The 11,684-nt window shown below is 37.4% G+C and overlaps 1 protein-coding gene across 7 annotated transcripts in view; it reads left to right on the top strand.

Moving 5' to 3' along the window:
- Nucleotides 1–11,684, top strand: part of NF1 (neurofibromin 1) — a 252,360-nt gene that overhangs the window by 206,696 nt on the left and 33,980 nt on the right. For all 7 annotated transcript variants that reach the window (XM_059379759.1, XM_059379760.1, XM_059379758.1 and 4 more), the window contains 5 exons: nucleotides 2,459–2,891; nucleotides 3,461–3,801; nucleotides 6,128–6,330; nucleotides 9,998–10,191; nucleotides 11,526–11,666. In XM_059379759.1, the coding sequence (XP_059235742.1) occupies nucleotides 2,459–2,891; nucleotides 3,461–3,801; nucleotides 6,128–6,330; nucleotides 9,998–10,191; nucleotides 11,526–11,666 (1,312 nt within the window). The remainder of the gene's footprint in view (nucleotides 1–2,458; nucleotides 2,892–3,460; nucleotides 3,802–6,127; nucleotides 6,331–9,997; nucleotides 10,192–11,525; nucleotides 11,667–11,684) is intronic.

Raw genomic sequence — 11,684 nt, 5'->3', positions numbered from 1 at the left:
TCTCAGAGGCTTGGTATCTGGCAAGTCCTTTTAATTCAAGTCCTTTCTTTCAGCCCTGGTTGGACCTTGGATCATGTTGGTCCTTCCTTCATATTCTCGAATTGATTTTTTTCTTCACTGTCATCAAAGTATTCAGCTCCTTATTAGGCCATACCTAGACTACAGTATCTTTTTTTTACCAGCTCCCAGCACCTCATAGAGCTTTTATGTATCACTTCCTTTGATCATATCACCTCTTTCTTTTAACAAAAAAAAATAAATAAAGTTGAATAACTCCCCAACACCTACAGCAGTGATTTAGAAATATTTGTGCATATAAATATCAGATGAGAAGGTTGTTTAAAAACAATGAAAATCGCCAGGGCCTCCTGCACAGATTCCTGTGTAATAGAAATGGACTGCATTTGTATCAGGTACCACAGTTGACTCTGATGCTGGTGCTTCACAGAACATATTCTGAGAAATACTGGGCCTCTGGGAGAAAACTTGAACCTCTTAGTTTCAGTCCTTTCACAGTTTAACTATTACGTCTTTTTTCTAGCTCTATCCCCCTTTTTTTGAAAAATTAAACTTTCAATTTTATTTTATTTTTTAGTTTTTATTTAAATTCCAGTTAGTTAACAGTGTCAGATTAGTTTGAGGTGTACGGTTTAGTGATTTAGCACTTAGTGTGCCCAGTGCTCATCACAATAAGTGCCTGTCTTAATCCCCATCACCTGTTTAACCCACAGCCTACCCACCTCCCCTCTGGGAACCATCAGTTTGTTCTCTGTAGTTAAGTCTGTTTTCCGGTTTGCCTTTCTTTTTGCTTCCCGTATGATCACTTGTTTTGTTTCTTAAATTCCATGTATGAGTGAAATCGAATGGTATTTGTCTTTCTCTGACTTTTTTCACTTAGCATTATACTCTCTAGCTCAATATCCTTGCAGATGGCAAGGCAACATTCTTCTTTATGGCTGAGTAATATTCCATTGTATGTATACCTCTTTAGCCATTCATCAGTCGATGGGCACTTGGGCTCTTTCCATAATTTCACAATTGTAGATAATGCTGCTATAAACATCAGAGTGCATGTGTTCCTTCGAATTAGTATTTTTGTAACCTTTGGGTAAATACCTAATAGTGCAGTTGTCCAGCTTTATCTCTTAAAACTTCTGTATGTGGTCCTTCATTCCAGTTAAACTAGCTGACTATTGCCTCAGGACATCTAGTTATCTGTTTCTTTTTTCTTTACCTCTGTCTTTTAGACCTGCTAGTCCTTCCTCCTATTGAATTCAAAATTTCTCCTACCAACTTCAGCCACATCTTCTATGTAGTTTTCAGTGACTACCCAGTATGTGTTCATTTCTCCCTCTTCTGAACTATCTTTCTCTGCAATTCATTTGATAAGTGATTATATACTACCTCATACCTTTTCTTTGATCTTGAAATATTTTATTTTAAAATTATTTAACTTGATTTTTATCTTCTTTTCCCTAACAAGATTAAAAATTCTGAAGTAAGGATTTTTATCTGAGCCTATTTTATATTACTTACCAGAGTCATCAAGTGTAGAACATTGGGCCTAGTTAATATATAAGTTGTTCTGATTTGAAGTTCTAGTACTGTGTTATTCAGGGCTTTCTGATGGTCCTTACTTTGGCTACTCACACTGCTCTGCATTCTTTTGAGTGTAAGCAACTTGGGACCTCATATGGCTTAATCAAAAAAATGGAATTCATTGGCTTATCAACAGTATAGTCAAGGGTAAATTTGATCCCAGGAGAGGCTTCTTTATCTAGAGTTAAAATGAAATGGCTGGGCCCCAGTTTCTCTCTTCATTTCTCTGTTCTGTTTCTTCAGTTTTTAGGCAGGCTTGCCCTTCATATCTCAAGGCATGACCTAACAATGCCCAGGGCGATGTGTTCCCTTGTTTATAAACACCAGGAAAGAAGAAGTCTGAATTCCCAGTTAAAGCTAAAGTTTCTGAATTGGGCCTCTTTGACCCTGGTTGTCCTGATTTGAGTTATATATATGGTCGTTGCTGAACCTCGCTGCTTAAGGTGGAGTAAACAAATTGACTAAAGCTGTACAGATCACTCCAGGGCTCCAGGTGGGTCATTCCCATCCAAAGTGTTGGCCGGGGGAAATTCGGTGGTCCTAGAGGCAACCAATCAGTGTTCACCAACTTTCTCTCATTGTCTGGGGTATGCAGGTTTGTTCTTGCTCAAAAGTTTTTGAATTGGAGACTTGTCTCTTTCAGCCTTACTTCAGCCTTATTTCTCAATATATAAAGAATACCTAATTTCAAAAAATGGATTTAGATTTTGTGCAGTCTTTTGTTATTACAGTTTCCTTTAGAAACCACATCAGAAAATTAAAGGAATAAAATAGATTAGAAGCCTCTGTGTATTTATTTATTCAGAATTCTGTTAATAATCTGTGTCCTTTTTTTTTTTTTTTTGTTCATTTTCTTTAGGTTTAAAACTGGTCAGATCAATGGCGATTTGCTGATATACCATGTCTTGCTGACTTTAAAGCCATATTATGCCAAGCCATATGAAATTGTAGTGGACCTTACCCATACGGGGCCTAGCAATCGCTTTAAAACAGACTTTCTCTCCAAGTGGTTTGTTGTTTTTCCTGGCTTTGCTTATGACAACGTCTCTGCAGTCTATATCTATAACTGTAACTCCTGGGTCAGGGAGTACACCAAGTATCACGAGCGGCTGCTGACTGGCCTCAAAGGCAGCAAGAGGCTCATCTTCATAGACTGTCCTGGGAAACTGGCTGAGCACATAGAGCATGAACAACAGAAATTGCCTGCTGCCACTCTGGCTTTAGAAGAGGACCTGAAGGTATTCCACAATGCTCTCAAGCTAGCTCACAAAGACACCAAGGTTTCTATCAAAGTAAGTCTCACTCCATGTTAGGTACATGATTGTTACCCTGCTTGGTTAACCAGAGTGCACCGGCCTCCCTAGATGCTACCGTAATAGTAGATCAAATGTAAAGTCCAGTTGGAGGAAAACTCAGCTTTCTGTCTTCATGGAGGTCCTGTGGAAGATGGGAGAGGTGTACACTTAATATTCTAGGTTGCACTGGAGGCAGGGGAGTGTGGTAGAGAGGGCAGTTGCCATCTGTCAGTCAAAGGCATGGGAATGTATGGAGGGTGGAAATTACCAGTTGAGAATTCTTCGGATTATTACATGCTTTTTGTAGAAGGAAAACATGAACCAGGATAAAACCAGTAATTGTCTGTGGGTTTCTTGAACTTTTTAGAAAAAAAATTATATTTTTAAAAATGTTTGTAGTCTCTTTTGGGAGCATTTATCATGATAACTGTTGAGCCCATTTGAACATGTGGTAACTCTTCCTTAAATGGCAAACATGGTACTTGTTTGGTTGGCCCGTTGGTCGGTTTTCAGAGCCTCTTAAGAGTTCTGCATGGTGGAACTGAACTCTCACCATCACTTTCCAGGTTGGTTCTACTGCTGTCCAGGTAACCTCAGCAGAGCGAACAAAAGTCCTGGGGCAATCAGTCTTTCTAAATGATATCTATTATGCTTCGGAAATCGAAGAGATCTGCCTGGTGGATGAGAACCAGTTTACCTTAACCATTGCAAACCAGGGCACGCCACTCACCTTCATGCACCAGGAGTGCGAAGCCATTGTGCAGTCTATCATTCATATCCGGACACGCTGGGAGCTGTCGCAGCCCGACTCCATCCCCCAACACACCAAGATTCGGCCAAAAGATGTCCCTGGGACGCTGCTCAATATTGCATTACTTAATTTAGGCAGTTCAGACCCTAGTTTACGGTAGGTTTTTTTAAAAACTCACTTCAACTTTTTTCAGGGTTTGTTTCTTTTAGAATGAGACCACTTAATAAGCTTTTAATACAGCCTCTACCTTAATACTCTAAATAGGAAAGTATGCTATGTTGGTTAACCAGTGTGACCTCATCAGTTTGTGGGGTATTCACATGAACTGTGGAATTCTGAAAAGGGTGAGTCACACTAAACCAATACATGTTCTTTCTCTAGGATACTTTAGTCTGAAACAGACTACATAGCAGTTTTATTTCTTTGGCCCCCTCCATCCCCAAAAAAGTCTTCTTTTTTTTTAATCTATTCCTAAGTTTTTCCTCCTGAGTCCTATAATTATGTTTTCCCATGTTCAGAAGTATATCACTATCAAGTTTCCTTACAGTCAAATTAGATTATTGTTTGACAAAGGAGGGCTTAAAGTACAATAACTCAAACAATAACACTGCATACTTTCCACCTATGTGACTTGAACAAAGTTCTTTAAAGAAGTCTTAAGACAAATGTAGATGTCATCTAACAGGATATAATCAGTTCTGTTTAGATTTAATAATCTGAACGTGAATGAGGAAGGAGCATGGCCTGTGGGGTCAGTAGATTTGGTTTAAATCTAGATCTGCTACTACGTATGACTTTGGGCAAGGTATTAAAGTTCTCTGAGCTCTAGTTTCAAGATATGGGTAACAGTGCCTTTCCTATATACCTACAAAGGTTTCATAAACAGTATGTGTAGCAGTATATTTTAGCGCCTGGCAGTTTGTGCTTGGTAAATATGACTGCCTCCCAGCTCCCCCTCCCATCCCTTCTCTCTCTGGCAACGTGTCTTTGCACTCCTTCCTTTATTTCTCCCCTATGCTTTTCATGTTGGAATAATTCTTTGTCCCAGGTTCCTTGAGACTGTCAAGACTTTTAGAGATACAAATTCTTAGCTCCAAAAAAATCTTCCCTAGGGTGTAATGTAGCCCAAGTTTTATAAGTGGGCTTTTTAGGAGTCCTTATTCTTAAAGGGGGGGAAATCAAGATTTTTTTACCTGGATGGGTCTCCCCGAAATTATGTATAAAATATTGTGTGTGCTTAGCTTTCATTATCTCCAAGGAACCTGTGATACCTACCTCAGTTTGAGCAGGCCCAGTTCTTAATAACTGTTGAAATGTACAGAATAAAAGTCAATGTCAAAATAGTATAACTCCAAATTCCTAAGAGTTAGTAAGAGATACACAAACTTCAAACAATAATATTAATAATCTCATTATAGGAAAATAGAACTATAAAGCCTACCTTTAATTTACAATTTAAAATTCCTCATAGAAGAATGTTAACAATGTTCTAACAGTTTTTAGCTTGAATGACCCTGTATTCTCTTGTGAAATAAAGTGAACTGACAGCTTCTGCTTTTTGCTGAAGTATGTCATTCCAGAGAAAAAGCCTTTAGGCTGATTTAAATTTCAGTGGCATTTTGCCCCCATATGGTTGTTGCAAAAGTATATAGTAGTATGATGAAGGTTCAGAGGTCAGGAAAACCTGAAATTTGCTGAGCAATCAAACTATTCTCTTGCTGGAGAAAAAAGAAAATTTGAAAATCAGGTGCAAGTTTTTTTGACTTGTGTCCTAAATTGCTTAAATGTATTTTCAGACCTTTCTAAGGAAAGTTTTGGTTCTAATGGAACCTGGATGTATATATCATTGGTTTTTTTGGGTTTTGTTTTCAGTGGTTATGTATAACGGAAGGGGGGTGCTTAATTATATTTGTTTTTGACCTCCAGTTTGGTATGTCTTGTAGGACACAAAGAAAGAAATTCAGCAGGTGCTGATGAAAGATTTTCACATTTTAATTTGATAAGGGGCCATCTCATTTCTCTTCTTATGATCCCTACTATAAATAGATCTGATGAGAGGAGGAACCACAATTTGAGTTTTTGGCTTCATTGAAAAAATGATGAGCCTTATTCTAACTTTATTGATCCACCTTAGGACCATAAACCTCTCGTATTTTATATCCCAGTAAAATGTCTTTTAGGAAGGTCTTATATTTACCTATTTTAGGAGCCTCACAGTGCTCTTCTGGTAATGTCAGAAACCTCCCTTGAATCCCTAAATGATGAAAAAAAAATCCCTAAATGATCAAGGCTCATTATGTGTTTACCATAGAATCATAACATCTTATTAATTATTAACTATCAATTAGAGAATTGATTGTAAAATTTAAAAATAGTTGATTAGGGTTTGTAATAGAATTATAAGTTGTATGTTTTGAAAAAAAATTGGGAATTTTAAGAAAAAAATGGGTTTTAAAACAACTTCATTTGTGTTTTCTTCTAGGTCAGCTGCCTATAATCTTCTGTGTGCCTTAACTTGTACCTTTAATTTAAAAATCGAAGGCCAGCTACTAGAGACATCAGGTTTATGCATCCCTGCCAACAACACCCTCTTTATTGTCTCTATTAGTAAGACACTGGCAGCCAATGAGCCACATCTCACCTTAGAATTTTTGGAAGAGTGTATTTCTGGATTTAGCAAATCTAGTAAGTAATAATTTTCTTTAATACTAACAATGATTCTACGAAGATTCAAAGAAAATCATTTCAGAATTTGCCAGTGAAATCATAATTGATTATATTTTCAGTTCTTTATCTCTTCTAAATTTTCATTTGCTGTACTGTGCAACTGAAGAAACTCTGAAGGAACTTCCTGGTAGACAACATTGAGAAATCCACCAAAATTCTGGCCATAAAAGCAGGGTGGCAAGATTTTTGATACTTTACATGTCTCTGGGCCACTTACAAAGTATTTTTCACACTGTTTCAGTTTAATTGGCTTCAGGATTTCTCTTAGTAGATTATTCCAAATGAGTGAAGTCTCTTTGATTCTAAGGAAATAGTAATTTTCTCTTTTCGTTAGGTTGACTTTGAACTGTGATTTTATTGATCATGTATAGTTCCTGGAGAACGCAGTGACACACTATGCAGGGTCCAGAGTCAGCTCCTGACCTGGCTTTTAATAACTCTTACAAATTTAATATCTACTTTTTCCATTTATTCATCTTCCTACCCTGATGTAGTATAAATGTTGCTCTTCCTCCAGCTTATTTCCTGACATTTTCTTCGCTCCCGTTTCTCTCTCCATAATACAGAAAACTTTTTTCTGCATTCAAATGTATTTTTTTTAAGATTTACTTATTTATTTGAGGACAGTAAGATAACATATAAAAGGGCATGTGCATGCACATGAGTTGGGGGAGGGGCAGAGGGAGACAGTCTTTAAGGTGACTCTCCACAGAGTGCAGAGCCAAAGTTGGGGTTCAGTCCCAGTGACCTATGAGATCATGACCTAAGCTGAAACCAAGAGCTGAATGCTTAAACAACTGAGCCACCCAGGTGCCCCTCAAATATATTTGATTCTTCAGCTAATTAATTAAAAGCTTTGACAATTCATCAAGTCCAGATGACTGTATATATTTACTTATAATAAGAGATGTAGGAATATAACCCTAAAAAGAAAATGTGTTGAGGCTGACAAAATAAGAAAAGCATAAAGCTTTATTGAGAAATATTTTTTAAAGATTTGAGTGAATGAACCATATGTTGTGTTCCTGGACAAACAGTTCTTCCCACTTCCCAGATTACTATAAATTCAATGCAGTCCCATCAAAAGAGCTATAGGTTCTGCGGACTAAGAATGAGATAGAACTGGGGTGCCTGGGTGGTTCAGTTGGTTAAGTGTCCCACTCTTGATCTTAGCTCAGGTCATGATCTTGGGGTCCTGCGTTTCCAGCCCGGCATTGGGCTCCACACTGGGTATGGAGTCTACAGAAAGAAAGAGAAAAAGGGAGAGAGAGGGATGGAAGGAGGGAGGGAGGAAGAAGTGGAACTTAAAATGATTATAAATTTCACTTGAAACAACAAGAATAGTTAAGAAAATGTTGAAAGAAAAACTGAAAGACACTTGTTGCAGACATTTGAACACTTAACAGTATAATAATTAAAACAGAAGTGTTAAAGAATCAGCAGTCACATCAGTTTAAGAAAACAGATTGATAAAGAAGCATCACAAACTGACAGGGAAAAGATTAAATCATTTAAACAGTGAGACTGGGAAATGAATTAAGTTGGATCTTCATCTTCACCCCAGACCACAACATACCAAAATAAGGTCTAGCTGTATTTAAGAATTGAATATAAAGGGGCGCCTGGGTGGCTCAGTGGGTTAAAGCTTCTGCCTTCGGCTCAGGTCATGATCTCAGGGTCCTGGGATCAAGTCCCACATCAGGCTCTCTGCTTGGCAGGGAGCCTGCTTCCCCCTCTCTCTCTGATTGCCTCTCTGCCTACTTGTAATCTCTGTCTGTGTCAAATAAATAAATAAAATCTAAAAAAAAAAAAAAAAAAAGGAATTGAATATAAAAACTGGAACCATTAAAAAGAAAAGGAGGAGGAAGCAGAATATTTAATTACTTTCCGGATGATTAAGGACTTACAAAGTAAAAAAGTGGTAGATGGAAACAAGGGAAATGGTGAGTGTAAATGATTGCATAAAACTTCAGAACATCTCTATTTCAGAAACATAAAGAGAATAAAAGATAATAAAAAACTAGGAAATATGCTTGCACCAAATATGAGAAAAGAATTTCTTTAATCATGAAGGGTTCTTACAAATTAATAAAAAATGGATCAACAGTAGCATTCAGGTCATGCTAAAAAAATATATTTTAAGAAGTTCACAGATAAAATCAAAGAAATAAAAACAAAGAATAGTAAGGTAACATTCAATTATCAAATTGACAAAGGGTTTTTTTTTTAAGATTTTATTTATTTATTATACCGAGAGAGACAGTGAGAGAGGGAGCACAAACCAAGGGAGAGGGAGAAGCAGGCTTCCCGTTGAGCCCCAATGTGGGGCTCGATCCCAGGACTCTGGGATCGTGACCTGAGTCGAAGGCAGACACTTAACGACTGAGCCACCCAGGAACCTCTGGCAAAGGGTTTTTTCCCTTTGTTTTTAATTCAGTGTTCATGGTCTATGGAATTTTGAACAGGGGCCGTTTTCTGAGATGGCACTTGGGACATGGATATCCAGACACCTAAGGAATTAGTGTTCAGATGTTTATTATAGCATTACTTTTTATTTAATTTTTTTAAAATTCAGGCATATCCTGTCAGTAAAGTGCCCAAATCTTAAGTGAACAGCTTCATGAATTTTTTAGTGTGAATGCATCACAAAACCCCCTCCCACATCAAGATACAGAACATTTCCAGCATCCAGAAGGCTGTCAGTACCATCCCCTCACCAAGAGTAACCATTATTTAGAAGAATTTTTGTGTCTTTTTCTGAACTTCAAAATAAACAAATAAATAAATAAATAAAATATATAAATATATAAATGTAAATAAATAAATAAATAAAATATTAAAGCATGTTTGAACTTTGAGGATATTCAAAACATACTGCATAGACAGCATGGTCCTCATTTTTGTGGAGGTGTTGGGGTGGGTTTTATGTGTCTATACACACATAAATACACATCATCTCTACATAGCTTGGAAAGCCTGATGGGAGATGATACACCAGTATATTAATATCAGTTTCATTTTTGTGGTGATGCTTCCCTTTCACCTAACTTCCTATGATTGCTATATATTCCTACATATAATTGTTACATACAATTAGAATAAAACTTAATAAAATTTTTAACTAGGAGAGAAATGATTAAGAGGAAGAAAAATAGATAAAACTTTTCAAAAATTGGCCAGCTGGCTTTTATTTTTTTTTTTTTTTTTTTTTTTTTTTAAAGATTTTTTTTTTTATTTTATTTATTTATTTGACAGAGAGAAATCACAAGTAGATGGAGAGGCAGGCAGAGAGAGAGAGAGAGAGGGAAGCAGGCTCCCTGCTGAGCAGAGAGCCCGATGCGGGACTCGATCCCAGGACCCTGAGATCATGACCTGAGCCGAAGGCAGCGGCTTAATCCACTGAGCCACCCAGGCGCCCCGGCCAGCTGGCTTTTAAGATTACTTTCTTCATGGCTTATTCTCTTCACCCCTATCTTTACTATATTGGTTAAATCTCTTTTCTCCAGACCTGATGCTAGGTATTGATCTTTACCTTTTACCTTCTTTTCCCCAATTCTCTATATTTTTAGATAACTGTTGATGTAATTTTCATTGACCATCTATGCTAATGTATTTTTTTTTCCAGGTATTGAATTGAAACACCTTTGTTTGGAATACATGACTCCGTGGCTATCAAATCTAGTCCGTTTTTGTAAGCACAATGATGATGCCAAACGACAGAGAGTGACTGCTATTCTTGATAAGCTGATAACGATGACCATAAATGAGAAACAGATGTACCCGTCTATCCAAGCCAAAATATGGGGGAGCCTTGGGCAGGTATTGAGTTTGCTCACATTTTTGTCTAGTACCTCTGTAGTGCAGATGCTAATCTTGTACCCTCTCTGGGCACTAGGGATATAGCTATAGAAAAGACAGTCCTCTCTTTCAAAAGTATGCAGATACTCCCCTAATTCTTTTTTTTCCCCCTCTTTTTAAAGATTTTATTTATTTGAAAGAGAGAGACAGCAAGAGAGGGAACACAAGTAGGGGGAGTGGGAGAGGACGAGGCAGGCTTCCCGCCAACCAGGGAGCCCGATGTGGAGCTCCATCCCAGGACCCTGGGATTACGACCAGAGCTGAAGGCAGACGCTTAACAGCTGAGCCACCCACATGCCCTGACACTCATCTAATTCTTGATTTGGTTCAGAATTGTAGATGTCTACTGCGTGTTTCAGAGCTAGAAAAGAAGTAATTATTTTAGTATTCTTTTCCATGTCATAATTATATAGAATTTAACTGTAAAAATCTGATGTTGTTTCTAGAAAATAGTGGTTTATTTTATTTATTTATTCAGCATGAGGAGTGGGGAGGCGAGTGGCAGGGGGAAAGGCAAAGGGAGAAGGACAGAGAATCTCAAGCAGTCTCCCAGTCCAGGTCAGAGCCCTGTGGGGCTCCATCTCATGACCTGAGCTGAAATCAGTAGCCGGATGCTTAACCAACTGAGCCACCCTGACACCCCTCAATAGTGCTTTATAACATATTCTAGTACTTACATACCACAGATATCAGTAGATGTTTATTAACAATACTGTTTCAGACACATTTCATTTATAGTTCTAGCACAAGAATACGAACGAGTATTAAAATATAGAATACAATGTAATATTTTTTATCTGAAAAGAATTGTGCACATCATTTCTTCAAAGTAGTCACCTAAGGCATCAATACCTTTACTCAAACAATGCTGTGACTCTTCCAAATAATTTGAAATGACCATAGAGCCAGTTTTATGGCGCTACAAAATATCTCAGTACTCGATGTCATTTCCTAGATTTTAAAATAATAGTTTCTTACAGTAATTGTACATTACTGTCTTAGGAGAGAACAGAAGTGCTTTGCTAGTGGATGAAAATAATACATGTGGAGATCTTCAATTTTTGAATTTTGGTCCCTTAATCTCTGAAGCAATTGAATGAATAACTTCATCCTCCTTTGGGTATTTAATGATAAATTTACTGACAGGTCTCTAAATAAAAGTTAGTATTTTGGAGGCTTCAGGTGGAAGACAATTTTCATGTTGATTGGGCTACTGCTTTTGAAGTATTTTTAAAGTAAAAATGAAGTTGGCAGAGTGAATGGCTAAAACATGTTATTTTCCCCTGTGCTACTAGATTACAGATCTCCTTGATGTTGTACTGGACAGTTTCATCAAAACCAGTGCAACAGGTGGCTTGGGATCAATAAAAGCTGAGGTGATGGCAGATACTGCTGTAGCTTTGGCTTCTGGAAATGTGAAATTGGTTTCAAGCAAGGTAATCGACTTTCCCTTT

This window comes from Mustela nigripes, chromosome 16, assembly GCF_022355385.1.
Source record: "Mustela nigripes isolate SB6536 chromosome 16, MUSNIG.SB6536, whole genome shotgun sequence".
Taxonomy (NCBI): domain Eukaryota; kingdom Metazoa; phylum Chordata; class Mammalia; order Carnivora; family Mustelidae; genus Mustela; species Mustela nigripes.
The sequence above is the reverse complement of the archived record's forward strand: the minus strand, read 5'-3'. Positions and strand labels throughout refer to the sequence as shown.